General features: G+C 43.4%; 1 protein-coding gene across 3 annotated transcripts in view; it reads left to right on the top strand.

The window, feature by feature from the left end:
- The window catches only part of LOC122156508 (ubiquitin-associated protein 2-like), a 41,996-nt gene extending 20,259 nt beyond the window's left edge, over positions 1-21,737 (top strand). The window contains exons 2-7 of one of the 3 annotated variants that reach the window (XM_042811272.1): positions 5,932-6,071; positions 12,079-12,156; positions 13,702-13,812; positions 18,318-18,471; positions 20,553-20,630; positions 21,067-21,737. In XM_042811272.1, coding sequence (XP_042667206.1) covers positions 5,973-6,071; positions 12,079-12,156; positions 13,702-13,812; positions 18,318-18,471; positions 20,553-20,630; positions 21,067-21,104 — 558 coding nt within the window. In that variant the 5' untranslated portion in view covers positions 5,932-5,972 and the 3' untranslated portion in view covers positions 21,105-21,737. Of the gene's footprint in view, positions 1-5,931; positions 6,072-12,078; positions 12,157-13,701; positions 13,813-18,317; positions 18,472-20,552 lie in introns of all 3 variants that reach the window. The other 2 variants (XM_042811270.1, XM_042811271.1) reach the window with 2 other exon arrangements.
- The last annotated feature ends 2,542 nt before the right edge of the window (positions 21,738-24,279 follow it).

Here is a 24,279-nt window from a genome sequence, read left to right as displayed (position 1 = left end):
AAGGATATGAAGGAGATGAAGGAGATGATGAAATTTATGCGAGCCCACCTAACTAAAGATGATGAACCTTCCTTCTCACATGCACCATCAAAGATCTCAGCTGTTAGAAGCAAACGCTCTCCGGCTCAAGTAAGGGGTAATACACCGCGAATTGTCTTATGGTATTACCTACGTGACCATGGAGAAGACATGGGGAAGTGGCACGGTCAACCTACTCCTGTACTACGAGCCCGGGTGAAAGAATTACAAAGCAGATCAGCCACCAGTGCAGTTGCTCCAGTTACCACAGGTAATGAATAGAGGGGCCCTGCCCTCAGTCAGGGGGGGGAAAGGGATAATAGAGTATATTGGACTGTGTGGATTCGATGGCCTGGCACATCAGAACCACTGAAATATAAGGCCCTGGTGGACACTGGTGCACAGTGCACTCTGATGCCCTCGAGTCACCAAGGGACAGAATCAATCCATATTTCTGGAGTGACCGGGGGCTCTCAAGAATTGACTGTGTTGGAGGCTGAGATAAGCCTCACTGGTAAGGACTGGCAAAAACATCCTATTGTGACAGGCCCAGGGGCTCCATGTATACTAGGTATTGATTATCTCAGAAGGGGGCATTTCAAGGATCCCAAGGGGAATCGATGGGCCTTTGGAATAGCTGCAGCAGACAAAGAAGATGTTAAGCAGCTGTCTGTTTTGCCTGGCCTATCAGAAGATCCATCTGTTGTGGGGCTGCTGCAAGTAAAAGAGCAACAGGTACCGATTGCTACAAAAACGGTGCACAGGCGGCAGTACCACACCAACAGGGATTCTTTGCTCCCCATTCATAAGTTGATTCGTCAACTAGAGAGTCAGGGAGTGATCAGCAAAACTCACTCGCCTTTTAACAGCCCCATATGGCCAGTGTGTAAAGCCAGTGGAGAATGGAGGCTGACGGTGGACTACCGTGGCCTGAATGAAGTCACACCCCCACTGAGTGCTGCTGTGCCGGACATGTTAGAACTCCAGTATGAACTGGAGTCAAAAGCAGCCAAATGGTATGCCACCATTGACATTGCTAATGCCTTCTTTTCCATTCCTTTGGCCAAAGAATGTAAGCCACAGTTTGCTTTCACCTGGAGGGGCATTCAGTATACCTGGAACCGTTTGCCCCAGGGGTGGAAACACAGCCCGACCATTTGCCATGGGTTGATCCAAACTGTATTGGAACAGGGCAGTGCTCCTGAGCACCTGCAGTACATTGATGACATCATTGTGTGGGGCCATACAGCAGAAGAAGTCTTCACGAAAGGAGAGCGAATGATCCAAATTCTTCTGAGTGCTGGTTTTGCTATTAAGCGAAGCAAAGTGAAAGGACCTGCCCAGGAGATTCAGTTCCTAGGCATAAAGTGGCAAGATGGCCGTCGTCACATCCTGACAGATGTGATCAACAAAATCAATGCTATGTCTCCACCCACTAGCAAAAGAGAGACACAATCTTTTCCGGGTGCAGTGGGCTTTTGGAGAATGCATGTTCCAAACTACAGCCTCATTGTAAGCCCCCTTTATTATGTGACGCGAATGAGAAATGAGTTTACATGGGGCCCTGAGCAGCAGCAGGCTTTTGAACAGATTAAACAGGAGATAGCCCGTGCCGTGGCCCTGGGGCCAGTACGAATGGAACAGGGTATAAAGAACATCCTCTATACTGCTGCTGGAGAGAACGGTCCCACTTGGAGTCTGTGGCAAAGAGCCTCGGGAGAGACCCGGGGCCGACCCCTGGGATTCTGGAGTCGGGCGTACAGAGGGTCTGAAGAGCACTACACTCCAAATGAGATCTTAGCTGCATATGAGGGGGTTCGGGCTGCTTCTGAAGTAGTCGGTACTGAAACACAGCTCCTTCTGGCACCTCGACTGCCAGTGCTGAACTGGATGTTTAAAGGAGAGGTTCCCTCCACCCATCATGCTACTGATGCCACTTGGAATAAGTGGATTGCACTGATTACACAACGAGCACGGATGGAGAACCTCAGCCGTCCAGGAATCCTAGAGGTGATCATGGACTGGCCTGAAGGTAAAAAGTTTGGAACACCACCAGCAGAAGAAGTATCACGTGCTAAAGAAGCCCCACCATACAATGAACTACCAGAGGATGAAAAGAAATATGCCCTGTTCACAGATGGATCGTGTCGTATTGTGGGAAAGCATCGCAGATGGAAATCTGCTGTGTGGAGCCCCACACGACAAGTTGCAGAGGCCACTGAAGGGAAAGGAGAATCGAGCCAATGTGCAGAGGTAAAGGCTGTCCAACTGGCCTTAGATGTTGCTGAACGGGAGAGGTGGCCAATGCTCTATCTTTACACTGATTCATGGATGGTGGCAAATGCCTTATGGGGGTGGTTACAGCAGTGGGAGCAAAATAACTGGCAAAGAAGGGGTAAACCTATTTGGGCTGCTGAACTGTGGAAAGACATTGCTGCCCAAATAAAGAACATGGTTGTAAAGGTGCGCCATGTAGATGCTCATGTGCCCAAGAGTCGGGCTACTGAAGAACAGCAAAACAACCATCAGGTAGACCGAGCTGCCAGAATTGAGGTGGCTCAAATAGACCTGGACTGGCAGAACAAGGGTGAATTATTTCTGGCTCGGTGGGCCCATGAGACCTCAGGTCATCAAGGGAGAGATGCAACATACAAATGGGCCAGAGACCGAGGGGTGGACTTAACTATGGATGCCATTGCACAGGTTATTCATGACTGTGAAACATGTGCCATCATCAAACAAGCCAAGAGGATGAAACCTCTCTGGGAGGAAGGGCGATGGCAAAAGTACAAATATGGGAGGCATGGCAGGTTGATTCTATCACCTTGCCATGATCTCGCAAATGGTAAGCATTATGTGCTTACTATGGTGGAGGCAACCACTGGGTGGCTGGAAACATATGCAGTACCCCATGCTACCGCCCGTAACACCATATTAGGGCTTGAGAAACAAGTCCTGTGGCGACATGGCACCCCGGAAAGAATCGAGTCAGATAATGGGACTCATTTCAAAAATTCTCTTGTAAATACTTGGGCCAAAGATCATGGCATCGAGTGGATTTACCATATTCCCTATCATGCACCAGCCTCTGGTAAAATTGAACGATACAATGGATTGTTAAAAACGATGCTAAAAGCACTGGGTGGCGGAACATTTAAGCACTGGGAGAAGCATTTGGCAGAAGCCACCTGGTTAGTCAATACCAGAGGATCTATCAATCGTGATGGTCCTAACCAATCCAGTTCCCTACATACCGTAGAGGGAGATAAAGTCCCTGTTGTACATGTAAAGAACATGTTAGGAAAGGCAGTTTGGGTTCTTCCAGCTTCTGGAAAGGGCAAACCTCTCCGTGGTGCAGTTTTTGCCCAGGGACCAGTATCCACTTGGTGGGTAATGCAGAAGAATGGGGATGTCCAATGTGTACCACAGGGAAACTTGATGCCGGGGGAGTGCAGTTACTAATTCTATGTATATATATATATAGCCATGTGTGTGTAATGCATTGTAATCATTTTTTGTTTGTATATATGTATATATATTTTAAGCATGATGTAACGATGTAGAATAAGGGGTGGAATGTCATGGTTCTGTGTTTGTTTGTTTGTTTGTTTTGTTTTGGGTTTCAGTATTCCACATCAAAACATCATGCAGTGTACGGGGCATTGAAGTGTCACTGCCCCAATCCCAGCTACCTATCCCTGTACATTACAGCAGTCACGGGATCTGGCCCTTCTGGGTGGGGGGGCGCTCTCTTGCTGCCTTGCAGTGGGTGCTGGAGGTGCTTTCCTGGCCGTTCCAAGCTTTTCAGGTTTGACTCGGTCCCGGGAACTCTCTCTCTCTCATCTTGTCTGATTTATTAATCTCAATTTCAATTAAATTGTATATATTGTGTTATCTTGTATTCCAATATTATAGTAAAATAAGTTTTCCTCCATAGATTGTTGCCGCTGCTCTTTTCCTCCCTTCCTTCCTTCCCATTTTTGTGGGACTGGGGTGGGGGGGGAGGACAGAGGCCTGTCGCCCCTGTCACGGACATAGATTGATCTGATCAACTCCGTGACATGTCTAAAACATGGATCTTAATATTTTCAGTAGCTTTGTTTAATGAGAATAATTAGCATTTGAAATGTATCAGTTTCTAGATAGTGATAGCAAAATCTATGTAAACATTATTTTAATTCAGAAATGAACAAATTTATACCCCATGGAGTTATAATTTTTTCAACATATCTTAGTGTGCTGATTTGAGACAATATTTGAAAATATTAGTTTGTCTTTCAGAGAGGTTAGTGTTCTCTGCCCTACTCTTTAGAGATTTTTCCTCATTGCTCATTTTGATAGGTTGAACTTATGATAAGCTGGCTGATATTCTAAAACAAAACCAATCCTGAAACAAAGGTCATTATTAGCAAATATAAAATTTAGTCTTAAGGCATTAGAAGTCCAGCCAGCATAGCTTACAAAGATTTTAACACATAGAAAAGTAATGCTTAGTGTTGGCTCAACAAAGGACAGTTTGTAGCATGTTTAAAATATCAGTGTACAGCTATGACCAGAGAGAGCCTGTGGTAAGTATTGAACTTGTTCAGAATGTCACCATGACTACTTAATATTTTGCTTTCCATGGAACACTTTGTTGTGAACTTGGGTAACCTCTCTTCTGACTATATCTGGCTGTTAGGGTGTCAAAATGCAGTGCTCTTGAAGGCCTGTTTGTTCTGAGGTTTAGAAGAGAATGAGGTTAGATCACCTTAAGAGACTGTGAAATAGATTGGCTTTGGTGAATGTATTCATAAAGCTGGAGTAACACTGTTACAGTTCAAATCCAACTACAGTTGGTTCCTGGTAAAGGCAGGCTTTTTCTTGTTAAATATGCAAGAGTTAATGGAAATATACTTTCTCCTCAGGCTCTGCTGAGTGCTTTAACTATTACATTAAAAAAAGCATCAGTCTTGGGTTCAACTTTTTGCCAACAGAAACACATTTCTAAATACAAGATTGTAATGGGGTTAACTGTCTTTTCTGTAGATCAGTGTTTAAACTGTACCATCTCGTTGCAACTGCAGTTTTTGAGTACAATTCACTTGTGAAGTCTAGTGACCAGTTGGATATTGAGCAAATCCTTGTCTATGCAATCACAGTACTTTGCTCAGTTTTCATCCAAGACTTATACGTTGAACTCAGTGATAGCAAACTTGTGCCAAACCTACTTGCCCTGACAAGTTGTGTGCTGAGGCACATTCTTGCAGTGGGGCTGCAGTGAAAGGGCTTTGCTGCAGCTTTGCATATCTTCTGCCCAGTTGGCACCACTTGCAGGCTGTCTTTACTTTCCTACATTTGCAAGCAGCTTTACTTCACATTGTCACAGTGGCAGAAAACAGGCAGTTGGCTGTGACTGTTTTGATACCTGTTTCCAGTTGCCATAGCTACTAAAAAGCATTTTCATCGGTTACAGCTTTGTGTTAGGTGCTGTACAAACACAGGAAAATACTATTTTTCTTGTTTCAAAATAATTTTAATGACAGAGGATGAATTAAAATGAAAGCTGACCACCACAGACAGGATAGCACTGAGGCGCGTGGGGGATTCCAGATGAAGCTGGAATCTCAACAGAGTAGCAGATTAAGAAATATATATGTTAAATAACTGGAAATTCTGGGAGATATGGATGTAGTCTGGAAGTACTGATCTAGACAGATTCCAATCAGCTGATAATGATGCTTTTTATCTACTTAATTACCCCTTTTACTATAAAGGCTGGTAAATCCAATGATGGTGTTTTTAAGCTGCTTTCTCAAGTATCTTTGCATAGAATTCATGGTAAAGGCAAGTAAAGTTGAAGATACTGTGTTTATGTTATCTGAGTGTTGAATCAGTGCTGTGAATTAACTCACACTCTTTATTTTCTTTCAGATTTTCTATTTTGTACATACACTGTTTTGTATATACTGTATATGATGACTTCAGTGGGCAGTGAACGTACCCAGGGCACTCGGGACAAAATGCAAACTTCAACCACACAGCCAGTGCAACAACAGAAACAAGTAATACAGGTATGTGCTACTGTATAATAATTTTGGAGTTTGAAGTATGTAGACTTGAAGGGGATTGGCTCCAGATTGGAGGCTTGTGCGCCAGTCCCTTCCTCTCCCGATAAGAGGCAACTCTGAGGATTCATGGGTGAAGCCAGGAGTGATAGTGACTAAACCCTTGCACATACAAAGGCAGCCCTTAGGGAGTGGGACTAGGAGCACAGTGAACAGGGTGTGGTGCATCATTAAGAATGTGGTGCAATGCTTACATGGAAATTCACGCAGGAAGAGTGGTATGTGAGGAAGGTCACAGTCCCTCTCCACACAAGAGGGCAGCTCACCTAGTGGTCATCGCTCTCCTGGAAGAGCTAGACTTAGCCATGGTCTCCACTTGGCTGAAAGCTGTTGCTAGAAAGAATATGACAACCCAGATTAAGCACACACGCAAACATGCATCTGTACAGGTTTCTGGCTGTAGGGAGTGACTGAGCCTGTCGCAAATAGCAGGAGAGTAGCAGGAATACCACCTGTGTGCATCGTGAGCAGGTGGATGATCCTTCAGCTCTGCCACCAGACTGAGTGGAAGTGGAAAGATTAAGGAATATCATGGACTATGAAAGGGAGATAGACTGGTGTAGCCACACCCTGCCATCCCTGTGAGAAGTGCACTAGGGGATTCTGCAACAAGTGGAGGATCTCCTACCTTCTTGTCAGCAGACAGGAGGGGACCTAAGAGACAGGGAGTAGTGGAAACAGGTTCTTGCTTGGTGGCAGGCAAATCCCTCTTTTGGCCTTCCTCAACTTCCCAGGTGCCCTTGCACAACAGGTATAAGAGGCTCTGTAACTTGAGGGACAGGCAAATGAAGATGTTGGTGACAGTTCATCCAGGGGGTTGTCTAGGGCAAGTCAGTCAGACCTGTGCCTCCAGACTGCCTTTGTCAAGAACAAAAGAAGGGTGATTATCATAGACGACTCCCTTCTGAGGGGAACAGAGGGCCCAATATGTAAACCAGACCATATCCACAGGGAAGTCTGCTGTCTCCCTGGGGCCAGGGTTAGAGTCAACTAGGAAGTTACTTGGTCTGGTATGGCCCTGTTTATTACTGTCACAGAGTTATCTCTAAATCTGTGTCCATGACAGGGGGACAGAAGACTCACAGCCCCACTAACTGGGAAAGGGAGGAGGGAAGGGAACAAAAAGGGAAAGTAATAATAATAAATAAGAAAAAATACCACAGCAGCAATGATCTGAGGAGGAAAGTTAATTTACTAATTATAATAGCAGAAATACAAGTTATCACCGCTTTATGCACTGGTTCAACCTGGTTCTGTGGTTAATGGGGTGGGAGAACCCATGGACCCATGCCCCAGGAAATGGGGAAGAGGGGAAAGGGTAGGGAGATGGGCCTAAAAACAAAACAGTGGCAATGATCTGAGAAGGAAAGCTAGTTTACTAAATATGATATTAGAATGCAAGGTAACACAATATAATATAATAAGAATTGAAGCTAATAAATGAGTATAATCAATAGATATCAAGATGTTATAGTCACAATATAATCAAGAGAGTTAGGCAAAGTAGACAACGATCACAAAAAGAGAATTAGTGGAAGAGCTTACCCTTCGGCTGAGCTCACCACAAAACACCAATAAAGGCAATCTCCAGCAGAAATCCTTCCCTACTGGTAGCCAGCTCTTCAATAGGTCTAGGAGGGGTGCAGCCTGGCTCCCCCCCTTCCGGCAGCACAGCTGAATTGCCTTCACCTGTGCTCCTCTGGCTGACTCATGGCTCGCCTCAAGTGATCAATCAGAGGTTCAGGCCCTGACTCAGCAGCTACCATACAGTGTCCAAAAACCAAAGGGCTTACTCTAATGATGAAGGTGAGATGGCTAGGGAGTACACTCTGCAGAGATGAGCAGTCTTGTGATCTGCTAACAGTTTTATCTTTTCCTCTGAATGGAAAATGGAAACACAAAGTCCCCTGGGGTATGTAGTTCTTCTCTTCTGAGAACCAGGTACCTGGAACTACCCACAATCCACGGAACTGGAGCATTAACTCTTTAACTCACAGTGCACTACAGGATGTTATGATGTGAAATAACGATAACAAAAGCCATAAAATCATGACAAAGACCAGACCCGGCAACAACCCCTGGGGAACACTGCTAGTTACAGGCCTTTGTACTTGTACAATTACTGGAGGGGATGGTTTGACATATACATATACACCCAGAGGAAGATTAAGGCAGCAAACGAGGCCAAATGTTGTCCAATGATTTTTTACAAATTCTAAACTAGTAAGGAACGTGGGGAAGATGGGGAAGCCAGGTTAGGGTAAAGAGAGAAATCCTAGCAAACCATTTACAAATCAGAAATAGTCACCACCAGGGATCAAGCAACATCTTGTTGGTCCACAGGGAAGCAGCAAGTTGGTCAACAATGTCTTGTTGACCTGCAAGGATGCAGTTCAGTGCAGGGGGTACTCATTCTTCCTTGTAACTCCTCAGGTTTTTATCCTTTCGATAGTATCCTATTGGTTACCAGGGGCAGCAGCTGGTTGCCAGGGGCACTTCTGTTTGATTCATCAGCAGCGATGATATTTGCAACAGCATGTCCATAGTACCCATTGGGTAATCAGCAGTTGATCACGTGATTGTCAAATGGTGGGCTGCCGGGTATGCACACTGACTACATGGTGGTCCTCTTCCAAGATCACCTCCATAAGTCAGCTTGAATGCCTGAAAGAAGCAACAGCCTAAAACATACACCCAGCCACGTCTCTTACTGCTGTGCTTATGGTAACCATTAACCCCAAAAGCTTGTTGAGTAGGTTATGTCTTGGATGGGTGCCACCAAAAAAGCTTTGAGACACAAGCTTCCAGCTTCTTATAGCCTCCAACCAGACTCTGCAATGCTGATCACAATCCTCTGAGCTCTGCCAGTCAGCCAGTTCTCAATCCACCTCACCATCCATTCATCTATCCCACACTTCCTAAGTTTCATAACAAGGAATGTTGATACTAAAAGGAAGACTAGGAAAAAAACATGCTGCTGCCATGAGCCAGCAGTATGTGCTTGCAGCTCAGAAAGCTGTGTTCTGGGCTCCATCAGCAGAGGGGTGGCCAGCAGGGACAGGGAGGTGATTGTCCCCCTCTGCTCTGCTCCTGTGAGGCCCCATCTGCAGTGCTGTGTCCAGGTCTGGAGCCCCCAGTACAAGAAGGACAGGGAGCTGATGGAGAGGGTCCAGAGGAGCCACAGAGATGATCAGGGCACTGGAGCACCTCCCCTACGAGGACAGGCTGAGGGAGCTGGGCTTGTTCAGCATGGAGAAAAGAAGGCTGCGGGGTGACCTCATGGCAGCTTTCAGTATTTAAAAGGGGGTTATAAACAGGAGAGGAATCAACTTTTTACTTGGGTACATAGATAGCGATACAAGAAGGGGGAATGGTTTTAATCTCAAGGAGGGATGGTTTAGATTGGATGTCAGGGGGAAGTTCTTTACAGAGAGAGCGGTGAGGTGCTGGAACAGCTGCCCAGAGAGGTTGTGGATGCTCCATCCCTGGAGGCATTCAAGACCAGGTTGGATGGGGCCCTGGGCAGCCTGGTCTAATACCAGATCTGAAGTTTGGCAGTCGGAGCTTGATTATCTTTGGGGTTCTTTCCAACCCAAGCCATTCTATGATTGTATGGTTGCATCCTTACAGGCCTTGACAACATTCCTATATTCTTCCCAGGTGGACAGGCCCTTTTACCATACTTCATGGACCTTCTTTCCTTTTAGTTTATCCATGTGTTCCTTGCTCATCCATACAGGCCTCTTGCCACCTTTCTCTGATTTCTTACTCTTAGATATGTACCGATCTTGAGCTTGGAAGAAATGGTGTTTAAGCACCAACCAGCTCTCAGGGGCACCCTTACCTTCTAACACTCTAGTCCATGGAATACCTCCAAGTAGTTATTTAAAGAGGTCAAAGTTTGCTCTCCTGAAGTCCAGGGTAGTAATTCTACTTATTGCTTTGCTTCTTCCACACAAGATCTTGAATTCCACCATCACGTGATCGCTGCATCCCCAGATGCCCCCAACCTTCACATCCCCAACTAGTCCTTGTCAGTAAAAACAAGGTCAAGTAGCACACCCCTCCTTGTTGGCTCCTCTACCACCTGTGTCAGAAAGTTATCATCAACACATTGTACTGCCTGGACCTTGTGTGCCTGGATGTATTGCTTATCCAACAAATATCAGGATGGTTGAAGTCCCCCATAAGAACCTGTGCCAGGGATTGAGAAGCTACTTCCAGCTGTTTTGTAGAAGGTCTCATCCACCTCCTCCTCCTGATTAAGTGGCCTGTAGTATACATTCACAGTAGTGTCACCTATGTTAACCTGCCCCTTAATTCTTACCCACAAGCTCCGGGCAGAGGCTGATGCATTCTAGTTGCTCTCTCACATAAAGAGCAACTCCACCACCTTGCCTTCACCTGTGCTCCCATGGCTGACTCATTGCTCGCCTCAGGTGGTCAATCAGAGGTTCAAGCCATGATTCAATAGTTCCCATACAGCCATCCATGGCAGAATTCCAGTTATATGAACAGTCCTATCACGTTGTCACCAAGTTATCTCTAGATCTGTGTCCATGACATGGGGACAGCAGGCCGACAGGCCCACTGGTCCAAAAAGGGGAAGGGAAGGGCGAGTGTCGATGGTTTATGGGCTAGTTCGGCTCGATTCTGTGTCTAATGGGGCAGGAGACCCCCTAGGAAAGGGGAAAGGGGAAAGGGAAAGGGGGAATGGTAGGGAGATGGGAGATGGGCCTACAAACAGAACAGCAGCAATGATCTGAAGAGGAAAGTGCATTTACTAAATATGGTATTGGAATGCAAGATAGCACACTACAATGCAATATATAATTGGATTTGAGGCTAATAAAACAAATAAAATAAGAGAAAGAGTGTCTGAAACCGAAGGCCTTACTCTGAACTGAAGGCACACAGCTAGGGAGCACACCTACACACTGCCAGGCAGCAAGAGAGAGTGAGTCCCATGACTGGAAGGTCTTATCTTCCCCACTGAATGCAAAGTCCTCTGGGGTATGCAGTTCTTTTCTGAGAGCCAGGTATTCAGAAAATCAGCGGTCCATGGAAGTGGGGCATTAACTCTTGAACTCCCAGTGCTTTACATGATGTTATGATGTGGAATACTGATAACAAACATAAAATCATGACACGTCTCTGTGATCTCAGTGAGATCATGGCCCTGTAACTACACACAGATCTCTAGTTCTTCCTGTTTATTTCCCATGCTGTGAGCATTGGTATACAGGCACTTCAGGGAGGCAGAGGGTGCAGGTATCTCTAGAGGGATGCAAGAAAGCTTAAGCCAGGCTATTGGCAATGTTGTCTTTTTCAAAAAGTCCTCACAAGATCTTATTGGACAATTGAGAGGTTTTTATATACAACAGAGAATAGGGAGCAGATACAAAGAGCACAATAACACTATTTGATATAGTAAATTCTCAGCTACAAAACACTATTTTTTAACACAGACACCACCATTACTAAATTCTTGTGAATGAGCTGATCAAGATGCTCTTCATTTTGTGGCGTGGCCCTCTGGAACAGGGCTTGTCTTACATGTTGCTGTTGCCACTGCTGAAACTCAACACCCACTGCCTCACTGTACTGATATCTACTGTTTGGTCTCCATAAACATTAAGCAAGCTTCAGTGAATGTCAATGGGTATAATTTTGTCACGGAGTTGACCAGATCAATCTATGTCCGTGACAGGGGCGACAGGCCTCTGCCCTCCCCCCCCACCCCAGTCCCACAAAAATGGGAAGGAAGGAAGGGAGGAAAAGAACAGCGGCAACAATCTATGGAGGAAAACTTATTTTACTATGATATCGGAATACAAGATAACACAATAGTGTTATCTTCAATAGCGACCCGTACACTGAGACTCTGTAGAGAAATATAGTGATGCTAGGAGATACTTTAAAAAATACCTTTTTGGATGTTTGCATTTTTCAGGCAACAGCAGAACAGATTCGTCTTGCTCAGATGATCTACGATAAGAATGACACAGATTTTGAAGATAAAGTGAAACAAGTATGTTTCTTGCAGTATGGAGGTTTAATGTCCTGCAATAAGTTGTTCCTAGGCTAGCTTATGTTTTGGAGTTAGAGTGGCTGTTTCTGATTTAGATGAAAACTTTGTGCAAATGACATAACTAGGAGAAGATGCTCTTATTGGACTTTAAAAGTCTGCTTATAAGACATCCTGTGGTAATATAACTCTGGATGGTGTATTTTCCTTTGTAGACAAACCTTTCAGCCAAAACTCACTGTGCACATCTATTCCAGATTCTGTATTTCTAGTATGGTCCTGGTATTTAATGATCTTGAGAATAAAGAGTATGTTCAGCTGGTCTCCATGTACATGGTAATAATTTGTCACCTGTGTAAACTGATTTGCTAAAAATGCCAGCTGTTTTTCAGGAAAAGTAAAAAATCTAATCATAGCTTAAAAGTGTGTGTGGTTTTCTTATTTCTTTCTTTTTTCTTTTTTTAAATCTGACCTCCCAAATCCGTGTATATATTAAAATGATAGTGTTACACAATATATACACGGGTGTATATATTCAAGCTTCCATTACACAGCTATAGCTGTGATAATTTATTCAAGCAGTATTGAGTATTCAACTACCTGTTTTGCTCAGATTATTTATTTTGGTGTGCACATCACAGCTCATGTAGAACGTAGGAACACACCTAGAAGAAGAGTTATTGTGAATGCACTGATGCAGCAGAGGGGCAGATTTTCAGATGTCCTTTCTTTGGTAAAACCTTTTCTGAAGCACTGTTAACTGATTTTTGTTGTTCTTGTTTCTAAACTTTTTTGGCTGCTATGCCAGAAGTGAAGTCTTATATGTTCTGAAGCCAAAGGCCCCTGATCAATAGTGTCTGTAGTCCTGCTGATAGGAAGGCTAAGAATTAAATTCTTCATAGGAAATGTACAATGTTTTACACACACATGTATATTTCTAGCTCATATTTTGTTTTTTTTTCCTCTTTGGGTGGAGGTACTAGATGCCTCATGACAGATTCTTGATTATTATCCATCTTACACTGTAGGATGTGAACTGTAAGTCCACAGGACATAACTGAGTAACAGCTTTCTTAAGCAGCCATTGCTTAGCCTGTTTTTGTCCTGCTAAAACGGATTGAAGGAGCTGATCTGACTGAAAACAATTAACCTTTTTCTTAGTCTGGATGTTTTCTCCAGATGGATCTGTTCTCTACCACATTTTACTTGATGACTGTGTTTACAGAGTGAGATAAGGAGGGGGATGTCTTGGTCTGTCTTGGTCTCTTACATCATTACCTTCATATACAGCTATGTCTGGGGTGACAGCATTTGCTGTAGGCATTGGGTTAAAGGGGGAAAAAAAGTGTTTTCTTGATTACTATTTAAATTTCTGTTTCATCCTGCCTCTTACGTGAATCCTAAGCGGATCTGTGAAATGTAGATAATTTTATTCAGGATTTTAAATTGCTCTGACACAACTGCATGCTTTCTTGGAATCTGTGGTGGTGCTAACTCTTACTTTATGATGATAATTTGGATATTTTAATGTGTGACTTTTACTACCAGCTTATTGAAGTGACGGGGAAAAACCAGGATGAGTGTATAGTGGCACTACATGATTGTAATGGGGATATGAACAGAGCAATCAACATACTTCTAGAAGGAAGTTCAGACACGGTAAGTTTTAACTTCTATATTAAACTGCTCTTTTTGCTTGTTGTGCCTTTCTACTTTCAGAGAGTGATTGGGAAAATCATTTAGGAAGATTTCTATTTTTATATCTTCAGTAAAATTTCTCTGAAGGAAATGGGGAGGACCAGGGCAGCTTTTCTGTCTTGTCCATATCTTAGAGTAGGCTGAACCTTGACAATATTGTGGTTGTTCTGCTGGTGTCCTGCAATCTTCTAGCTTTTATTTGTGTGCAACTATTTTCATAGAATCATAGCATCATAGAATCACCAGGTTGGAAACAACCTGCAAGATCACCTAGTCCAACCGCCCTCCCATCACCATTGCTACCACAAGCACTAAGCCACATCTCCAGCTCCTCATCCAGGCGCCTCTTGAACACTGCTGGGAATGGCGACTCCACCACCTCCCTGTGCAGCCATTGCAGTGCCTGACCACCATCTGAGAGAAAAAGTTCTTCCTTATGTGTAATCTAAACCTCCTCTGGTACAACCTGTGGCCATTCCCCCGGGTCCTGTTTGTTGCCTGGGAGAAGAGGTCAAACCCCTCCTCATCACAGCCTCCCTTCAGGAAGTTGTACAGTGCAATGAGGTCTCCCCTGAGCCTCCTCTTTTCCACACTGAACAATCCCAGCTCCCTCAGCCACTCCTCATAAGACTTGTGCTCCAGACCCCTCACCAGTTTCATTGCCCTTCTCTGCACACGCTCCAGGACCTCAATGTCTTTCTTGTAGTGAGGGCCCAACACTGAACACAGTACTCAAGGTGCAGCCTCACCAGAGCTGAGTGCAGGGGATGATCACCTCCCTGCTCTGCTGGCCACACTATTTCTAATGCAGGCCAGGATGCCGTCGGCCCTCTTGGCCACCTGGGCACACTGTGGGCTCCTGTTCAGCCAAGCACCAACCAACACCCCCAGGTCCCTTTCCTCTTCACACTCATCCAGCCACTCATCCCCAAGCCTGTAGCGCTGCATGGGGTTGTTGTGCCCAAAGTGCAGGACCTGACACCTGGCCTTGTTGAACCTCATCCCATTCATCTCAGCCCAGCGATCCAGCTTATCTAAATCCCTCTGAAGGGAGTTTTAACTCTACTCCAAAACTCAGTGCTCTGTGGGACATTGTCCTGTTTTATGCTAACCTGTTTGTAATTCATAGAATCATTTGAGCTGGAAGAGACTTGTCACGGAGTTGACCAGATCAATTTACGTCCGAGACGGGGCAACAGGCCTCTGCCCTCCCCCCCACCCCAGTCCCACAGAAATGGGAAGGAAGGAAGGGAGGAAAAGAACAGCGGCAACAATCTATGGAGGAAAACTTATTTTACTATAATATTGGAATACAAAATAACACAATATATACGATTTAATTGAAATTGAGATTAATAAATCAGACAAGATAAGAGAGAGAGAGTTCTTGGGACCGAGTCAAACCTGAAAAGCTTGGACCGGCCAGGAAAGCACCTCCAGCACCCACTGCAAGGCAGCAAGAGAGCGCCCCCCCACCCGGAAGGGCCAGATCCCGTGACTGCTGTAATGTACAGGGATAGGTAGCTGGGATTGGGGCAGTGACACTTCAATGCCCCGTACACTACATGATGTTTTGATGTGGAATACTGAAACCCAAAAACAAAAAAAACATAGAACCATGACAAGACTTTAAAGGTCATCTAGTCCAGCTCCCCTGAAATGAACAAGGACATCTACAGCTCAATCAGGTTGCTCAGAGACCTGTCCAGCCTGACCTTGAACACCCATTCACCACTTCTCTGTGAATCCTGTTCCAGTGCTTCAGTACCCTGTAGTATTATTGTTTTTACTATGTAGTATTATAGTGTAGTACTATTCTGTAGTACCTCCATAACCACGAGACCTGAAAGTAGGTGATACTGTGCCACGAAAAGTAACCTCTATAAACCTAAAAGTGGGAGAAAGCATGAAGTCGTAACTTCTGAAGGAGTACATTGGCAAATACTGAGGTTGGAGAAGGCTTCTCCATCTGAAAGATGAATTGAAAACTAGCAATGTCAGAAGAGGATACAGCAAGTAATAGCTTTTGTCATTGTGTTGCTCCTCAGTTTGAATTAATTGAGAAACAGAGAAAAGTGTACTGTGTATAACAATGTCACTTACAGTGTTGCATTACGTTTTTTTTATCCCAAGTGTTATCAGGAAATTGTTTGAAGTTTTTGCTGGAGGGACTTCTTACAGTTTATCTGAGATAGTAAACTAGATTCCATCTCATCTAAATTGGTAGAGAAACTTGGACTTCCTTTCTTAGTTTCCTCATTAATAATAGGCAGTAGTATACATCCTGATAAAACACAGGAAATACTGAACATTCAGCACTAACCTTGCACCCCCTCAAATCTGGGATATATATCATTCTAGCTAAGGGAACTTCATTTTCTATCCCTTATATTTGTAAGAGTTGAGGTCATCTAAAGCACAAAAGTGTGTAATGCTGAATGTGTAAGTTGGTAGTAGAAGAGAGCATTTCACTTTGATTAAAACTATCTTGTTTGTATCTTGTTAAATCAGACTTTTTTAATGTTCTCTTGTATTTTTCATTTTCTAGTTAAGAAGTTTTCTGATTGAAAAAAAAATGTTAAGTGCTTTCTTACCAAATTGTTATAACTAATCATGACATGAAAGAAACTTTCTGAACTCTTTTATCAGTGACAGAATACATCCATGTGTTCTGCGATGTTGACAAGTTCCTTTGAACTCATTCTTCATAGAGGAAAAGAAACTCAGAAACAAATACAGAGAACTTAAAGAACTCAACAAAGGAGGAGGAAAGAATATTAATTAGAAGGGTTTACATCAGTGCATGAAGACATATTGTCCTTTGTGCTGTGAACTTCCAACTTGAAGGGTTTTTTGTGAGCCCATTATACTTGAGAACACTTTTACCACGAATTTGATATAAAGTTGGAAGCCAAAGTACTGCTTGTTCCTGAATGCAGATTCCCAAATTTGTTTCTAACTCTGCTTTTTTTTTTTTTTTTTTTTTTTTTTAAAAAACTTCATTTAGAAGATGTATCTATCTAATTTGAGGAATTAGAAGAGCGAGGAGCGATAGCTACGAAGACTATTTATAATTTCTTCAATACTCTACTATTTTTTTCTTTTTATAATGCTATGATCCTTAAAACTTGTAACGTTTATGAAGACTTTTCACTTGCAATGGTTAGGACAGTCTGGCTTGGGATGTACGTTGGGGGAGAATAGAGAAGGGCATGTTTCTTTGACTAAGACTTTTAACTTCCTACAGGAGTAAGAGCTATTTTATGCCCAACCATATTTTAGGTGCTAAAGCTTTTGAAGGTAGATTAAAGAGAGACCCTTCTGTTCTTTTTTTTGTTTTTTTTTTTTTTTGTTGTTTGTTTGTTTGTTTTTCCCTGTGATTAGACCAGCAAGAAGGCTTCTGTCATATCTTTTCAAGGATCAGGTCCACAACCATAGTTTGGGTTGCCTCAGAAATCCTCAGCCGAAATTAGTCAGTTAACTTCTTTACAATGACAGGAAGTGTTGATAGTCTGTGATGCATACTAATGCCCAGAGATGGTGCCGTTCCCAACTTCTTGAAGTTTTCTTCAAAATTATATATTTTTTCCTATAGAAATAGAAACAAATGACTTTACAAATCCTGAAAGCCTTGTAATTGTCTGAAATTCTTATTTGCAGGAAAGCATGGGGATCTGATGCTTCCATAATCCTCCTTTTACTGATACTTCCCAGGTTATATAAAGCCTTACTAAAATTACTAGAGCCTGCTTTTATTTAAGATTTGCCAAATCATCCAGTTTGGGGTATTTCTTAAAACAAAGAGGTGAAAAGACTGAAATAGTGAATTAGTGCATTCTGAACAGTCTAGATTTGATTCTTCAGTTGTTGGTGCAGTTACTTTTTAATTATCCTTTGTAATATCTGTAAAAGTATTGGAGCATCTTAGCCTGTATAACTGTATTACAAACGTAATCAGGTGAAGCCACATGGTGGCTACTGGAGGAGACTGAGTTTTCTGTCACACAAATAACATAGCGCTGCTCAAACAAGCAACTTCATACTTCTAATTTGCACCATCTGCCCAGAATATAAGCCCCAGAAGTAGGGACATTAAAAGTATTTGCCATCTTAATGGTTTCCAAATAATACCTTTCTTTGCTTTGCAATTATGGCTCAATAGACTAACCATGCAATTGCATAATATGAGTTGCTGTGCTATTCTTAGCAAAGGTTTTAGTAATTTTGTTTTTGACTCTTACAGATGTTCATATGGAGCTGATATTATCACTGAATTTATTTTAAGGATGGATTTCTATATTATATTAAAGCTGAATTCTGCTGTTTGGACCTTGGTCCTTTGTCTTGTTTAAGCGTAGTATTTCTTGGATTTTACTCTGTGTGATGAGCTGTAGCTGCGAGTTGGAAGTATACAGCGTTCTCTTTCTTTTAAAAATTTTGTATCTAATTCTGTTCTATTTAAATAGACTTCTTGGGAGACTGTAGGGGGAAAGAAGAAAAGCCTTGGAAAGGAAAGTTCAGAAAACAAAGAGAACAGAGAAAAACGAGGAGACAGAGAAGTGAGTCGTGGGCGGGGAAGTTCCAACAGACGGGGAAGAGGAGGCAGCCATGGCCAAGAGTGTATGTATAGGGGTTCATTTTAAAAAAGCCTCAGATGTTTTTCTTGCAGCTGAAAATGATTGAGAGCAAATGCTTAATGGAATAAAGTCCAGAGCTATACCTCAGTGCTGAAATGGTTATAACTTGTTTATGCAACACATATGCTTGATCTGTCTACATGATTTGATTTTAGAATGGTCTGTGCTTGTATTTTTCAGAGGTAACTCACTTTAATTTCAATTTCTGTCCTTTTTGATTAATTGATCTTACACAACTTACTGTTCTTTATGCAAGTTTTAGAATTGAATCTTTAAGAGTGCTCAATAGCAAATGTCACTGCACAGCTGATACATTTTTTCATTTGCTTTAATGAAAAAAAATTTAGCTTTGACCATCTCCTTTTATGAGTGGGAAAGCCTGAAGGTGAGAACATCTTCTCATAAGGGGAATGAAAAGACTGGGGATATTATTTAGCTCTAGCATATATTACTTACATAACTCAGCCACAGGTGAGTTTCTACAAAAGAGAAAATATTTTGTGAACTGAAACACTCTTTAAAAAAAAATTGCTACAGTTCATACAGGTGCAATAGTATGCTGTGCAAAAGAGAACTGATGTTTTCCAAATTAGGTAGCATTGCAATAAATCATTACTGGATACATATTGCCTTTTTCCTTTAAGTTTTATCAGAAATATTGAAGTGTTATGTATTGCCTATAATGACTATAAACAACATTGAGAAATGAGCAGAGAACAGAGAGGGGAGGGAGGGAAAAAGCAAGAAAGATATTTACAATGTTAGCCAACTTTTCTAATTTGTTATTGAAATATATTCAGGTATTGTGCCAATGGAAGCACTGAGAACCTTTGTAGAGTAGATTAACACCAAAATTAAAGTGAGGAGCAAGGTTTTTGCCAGATGCAACTTAATTCTTTCCTAAACTGGAACTAAAGATTTTTTTTTAGCTGATTATCAACTCTTTATATTCTCTTTCCATCTTTATATGCATTTGTCACGGAGTTGACCAGATCAATCTATGTCCGTGACAGGGGCAACAGGCCTCTGCCCTCCCCCCCCACCCCAGTCCCACAAAAATGGGAAGGAAGGAAGGGAGGAAAAGAACAACGGCAACAATCTATGGAGGAAAACTTATTTTACTATAATATCGGAATACAAGATAACACAATATATACAATTTAATTGAAATTGAGATTAATAAATCAGACAAGATGAGAGAGAGAGTTCTTGGGACCGAGTCAAACCTGAAAAGCTTGGAACGGCCAGGAAAGCACCTCCAGCACCCACTGCCAGGCAGCAAGAGAGCGCCCCCCCACCCGGAAGGGCCAGATCCCGTGACTGCTGTAATGTACAGGGATAGGTAGCTGGGATTGGGGCAGTGACACTTCAATGCCCCGTACACTGCATGATGTTTTGATGTGGAATACTGAAACCCAAAATAAAACAAACAAACAAAAAAACATAGAACCATGACAGCATTCTTTAACAACTTCGTTGCTGCTATTAGAACAAATTGTGCAGTACAAAAATCTCAGCAGTGTTTTAAGCAGACAGTGTATTTTTCCTTCAGGAAGCCAACCATCTTTCAGAATACCTACTCAGCAGTTTTCCACAAAGTAGAAGTTGTGCGTTTCAGACATATTGTCTTATGTCATCATCCCTATCTTATTTAAATACAGAGGAGAGTTAAGTTTCCCTGGTTGCATAGGGACGTGAAACAGACAGGAGAAGAGTGGGCATTCTTGGTTAACTCTTGTTCTTTCACTGTTGCCAACCAGCACATTATCAAGAAAGTGAAATATGAGACAGATTTACTTCCTGACTCTTTAGAGGTGAGACCATAATTGATTTAAAAGCGTAGACTGCAAAACACTATACTTCAAAAAAAAAAAAAAAAAAAAGTACTGTCTGCTGAAAGACATTAATCTCTAATTAGAGATTTTGCTTCCTTGCTGTCCAATCCAAAGTAAACAAATAACTCTGAAAAATCCTGCATTTTCTTTCGGAGTACAAGAAAATACAGCCATCTGCTTGACATGTATGAATCTCTAAAGTTTCTCTTAAGTTGTCTTTTCTCCACAGTTAAAGCTGAAGAGAACGGAGTGGACAACAATCAAGGAGACAGACTTTCAGACCGTGGAAAACATGGCCGTGGGAGAGGTGAGATGGTGGCATTTGTGTGGGACTGGTACTTACTGGTTTCATTTCCTGATATGGAACTCTATAATTTATTTAAAACCTTATTTTTAAGCATTTGTTGGTTATCCTTTGATTCTATAAGCACTTCAGCCACATTTAATTAGGTCCCTTCCCCCTCCCATACCCCTTTTTATTGTTGGATCTCCAGGTGACATAGAGGAGATATGTGTCAATTATTTTATGGCAGGATTTTTTGTGTGAGCGACTGGTGTGCTCTAGCTATGGAGAGCTCTTTTTCCAGTTTTTATCATGCCAGTCTCCTGTGAGTGACTGGACTCCTCAACCTTGGTAGCAGGAGAGTACAGGATTCCATCTATAGATCAATTGGAGGGATTTGACACGTACTTGTCATTTCTTTTGGGAGAATTCTGTTGTCATGCTTACCTTCTGTTTTCAGTAGCCATTCAGAGCACTTGCCACCTTAGAGGCATTTAGAAAAGAGGAGTTTGATATGGAATTGTTCACGAGGAGAGCTGTGGAAAGAACACTGTGGAGTCACAAGTACAACTCCTATTGTACCCTACAGAAAAGAAAGGAAAGATGTTGGATTTAATGTGGAAACAAGGGATGCATAGTTGTTTTGAATGTTCATGAGATCAAGCAGAAAAAAGCTTGTTTTTCTTGGAACAAGAAGGGAAGTGGGTAACCTAGGAATGGTACAAATTGTAAGGGGAAAATAGATGTTAATTAATAATAAAAGATATTAAACAATTGTGACCACAAAATGCTGGAGTTCAAGATCCTTCAGGAGTCAAAGAGGTTGTGCAACAAGCTTGCTACTCTGGACTTCACGAGCACAGACTGTGAACTCTCCAGGGAAATGCTTGGGAGAGTGACATGGGATAAAGCCCTGGAGGGAAGAGGGGCACAAGAAAGCCAGTCAATAATCAATAACCACCCCCTCCAAGATCAAAAGCAGTACATCCTCAGAAACAGAAAGACAAGTAAAAACACCAAGAGGCCTCAGTGGATCAACAAGGAGCCCCTGGACTTACTTGTGCAAAAAAAGAAAATCTATAAGGAGTGAAAGCAGAAACAAGTTACCTAGGAGGATGCACAATCAATGAATATTAAGATGCTGTAATTACAAAATAAACAAGAGACTTTGGCAAAACAGAAAATGACAACAAAAAGAGAAAAGACAGAAAGCTTACCCCTATCCTGGACTCACTCACAAAACATGAGCAGAGCTAATCTCCAGAAAAGATCCCTTCCCACCGGTAGCCAGCTCTTCAATAGGTCTAGGAGGGGTGCAGCCTGGCTCCCCCCCTTCCAGCAGCACAGGTGAATTGCCTTCACCTGTGCTCCTCTGGCTGACTCAAGGCTCACCTCAGGTGATCAGTCAGAGGTTCAGGCCCTGACTCAGCAGTTCCCATACACTCCACCCCTTCAAGGCATGAACCAATGATCAGGTTAACTAAAGGGTAAGCTTTCCCTAATACAGAGAACCACTATATCGCGACGCTTATACAATTTTATCGTGACGCGTGTTGATACAATTCAGGATGAGTGATGATCAGTGGATGCCCATATTCTTCTATGGGCCAGTGCTCGATGATGTGACTGGAGACATGTGGCAGTGAGGTGCAGGTCCGTTCTATGTTCCATCAGTCCCATGCAGACCATCACCAGGTGTTGTATGTGATCTGACAGCAACACTGGAACACTTGATGGCATTTTGTTCCTTCCGGTGGTCCTGAAGGCTCACAGACTCACGGGGAGTAATGCAGATGTTTCACAGGTACCAGGAGGGGAAGGTCTGCTCTCCAGGGCATGATACAGGCCGTATTTCTATCCTGGGTCAACGCTTCCACTTGTACTGGGGCACGTCCTGGCCGCCTGTACCACACCTTCTGGCCAGATGTCTGTGGCTGCATAATGATATCAGGCACCAAAGGAGGTGTCCTGATCTGCCACAGGGACACGATGGGGGTCCCTTTAGCAATAAAGATCGGAGTGTTGACCACAACATCAGTAGGCCATGTACCTATTACTGGAGGGACTACTGAGCCTCCCACCTCCAATAGTCTCCCCCAAGGTGCAAGTAGGCCACACCACTTGGGTCCTACCTGCACCTTCCAGGGCCATTTTATTTTATGGGTACCTGGATCTAAATTCTCAGGGGCAGGGAGCAGAAGATTATTTTCGTTACCAATCTGGGGTCTTACCTGATGATCAGTGCCCGTAATTTGGATCCTAAGCGGGGTGGCCCATGTCGTCTGCAACATTCTCAGGGCACTGGGTCTGCCATCTCGAGGTCTTTCATTCAGGTCCCGCAGGGTTTCATACAGTCTTTTTGTCCACCCCTGCAGGGACTGGGAGTCTGTCTTCAGGGCAGCCTTAAGAATACCGTTATAACGTCCGATGAGGCCTGCCCCTGTTGGATTATATGGCAGGTGGAATCACCATTCGATGTTACTTTCTTCTGCCCAGTGCTGTATCATTGCACCTGTAAAATGAGTCCCTTGGTCGCTCTCGATGACTTGAGGTGTCCCGTAGGCAGACATCAGTTTAGCGAGTGCCTTGATGGTATATGCCTGGTTTGCTTTCGGTACTGGATAGGCCTGCAGTAGCCCACTTGCAGTGTCGACACAGGTCAGGGTGTATCTTGCCCCTTCAGAGCAAGGAAAAGGCCCGATGTAATCGACCTGCCATGGCTGGAGAGGATTGTGTCCCCTAGCAAGATGGGCTGTTGTTTCGGGCAACGATCTCGGTCTCATCTTGGAGCAAGTGTCGCATCCCGGCATGCCTGGACGATATCAGATAGTTGTACGGGCAGTCCCCATGCTTTAGCAGCTGCCCACATTGTCTTTTGTCCAGCATGACGTAGCTTCTGATGTAACCAGCAGGCAATGTTCTCAGATGGTGAATTCTCAATCCATCGAACTCGGGCCAGTGTGTCGGCTTCATCGTTTCCCGGTGACTGTAGGGGCTGATGACCAGAAACATGGTAGACACGTACAGTCCTGTGTTTGACCATATTCCATATATCTAACCACATGTCTTTGCCCCAGATCAGTCAGGCGTGGATTGTCCATTCCTGGGTGGCCCACTGTGCAATCCAAAGAGTGAGCCCCCGGTACACAGCCCAACTATCTGTGCAGATGTTCAGGATACCATCACCGGGTTCCTTGGTTATAACCATCCACACGGCTCGCAGTTCTGCCCATTGGCTGCTCTGACCATCCCCCTCATCGAACCAGATTATCTTGGTGGAAGGATGGTGTGCTATTGCTCTCCACTTGCTCGGGTTGCCCTTGCTGGACCCATCTGTGTACCAGGCATCTTCAGGGATAGGATATTTTCCCTCCTGAACGGGACTCTTCTCTGGTGGAGCGACCAGTATTTGTTTTGGTGCATCACTGTGATACTAACTGGGCCTAGGATCTTCTGGAGTTCTTCTTTCAAGGGTGATGAAGACAGACTGCTCCTTTGGCTGAGGTAGGCAACCCATCGTGCCACTGTTTGTGCTTGGGCCAACTGCCTTAGGAAGGTGGGTCAGATCTTTCACCCACCCCTGAATTGTCGGTGGTCTTAACTATGATTTCAGCCGTTTGAGTTATTGGCTCTACTGCCTGTAATGCTGAGTAGGCAGCCAATAATTGTTTTT

This window comes from Centrocercus urophasianus, unplaced genomic scaffold (assembly GCF_019232065.1).
Source record: "Centrocercus urophasianus isolate 14NV4802_14NV808 unplaced genomic scaffold, USGS_Curo_1.0 seq_1246, whole genome shotgun sequence".
NCBI lineage: Eukaryota > Metazoa > Chordata > Aves > Galliformes > Phasianidae > Centrocercus > Centrocercus urophasianus.
Note: the sequence above shows the minus strand (reverse complement) of the source record. Positions and strands in the feature narration are given on the sequence as shown.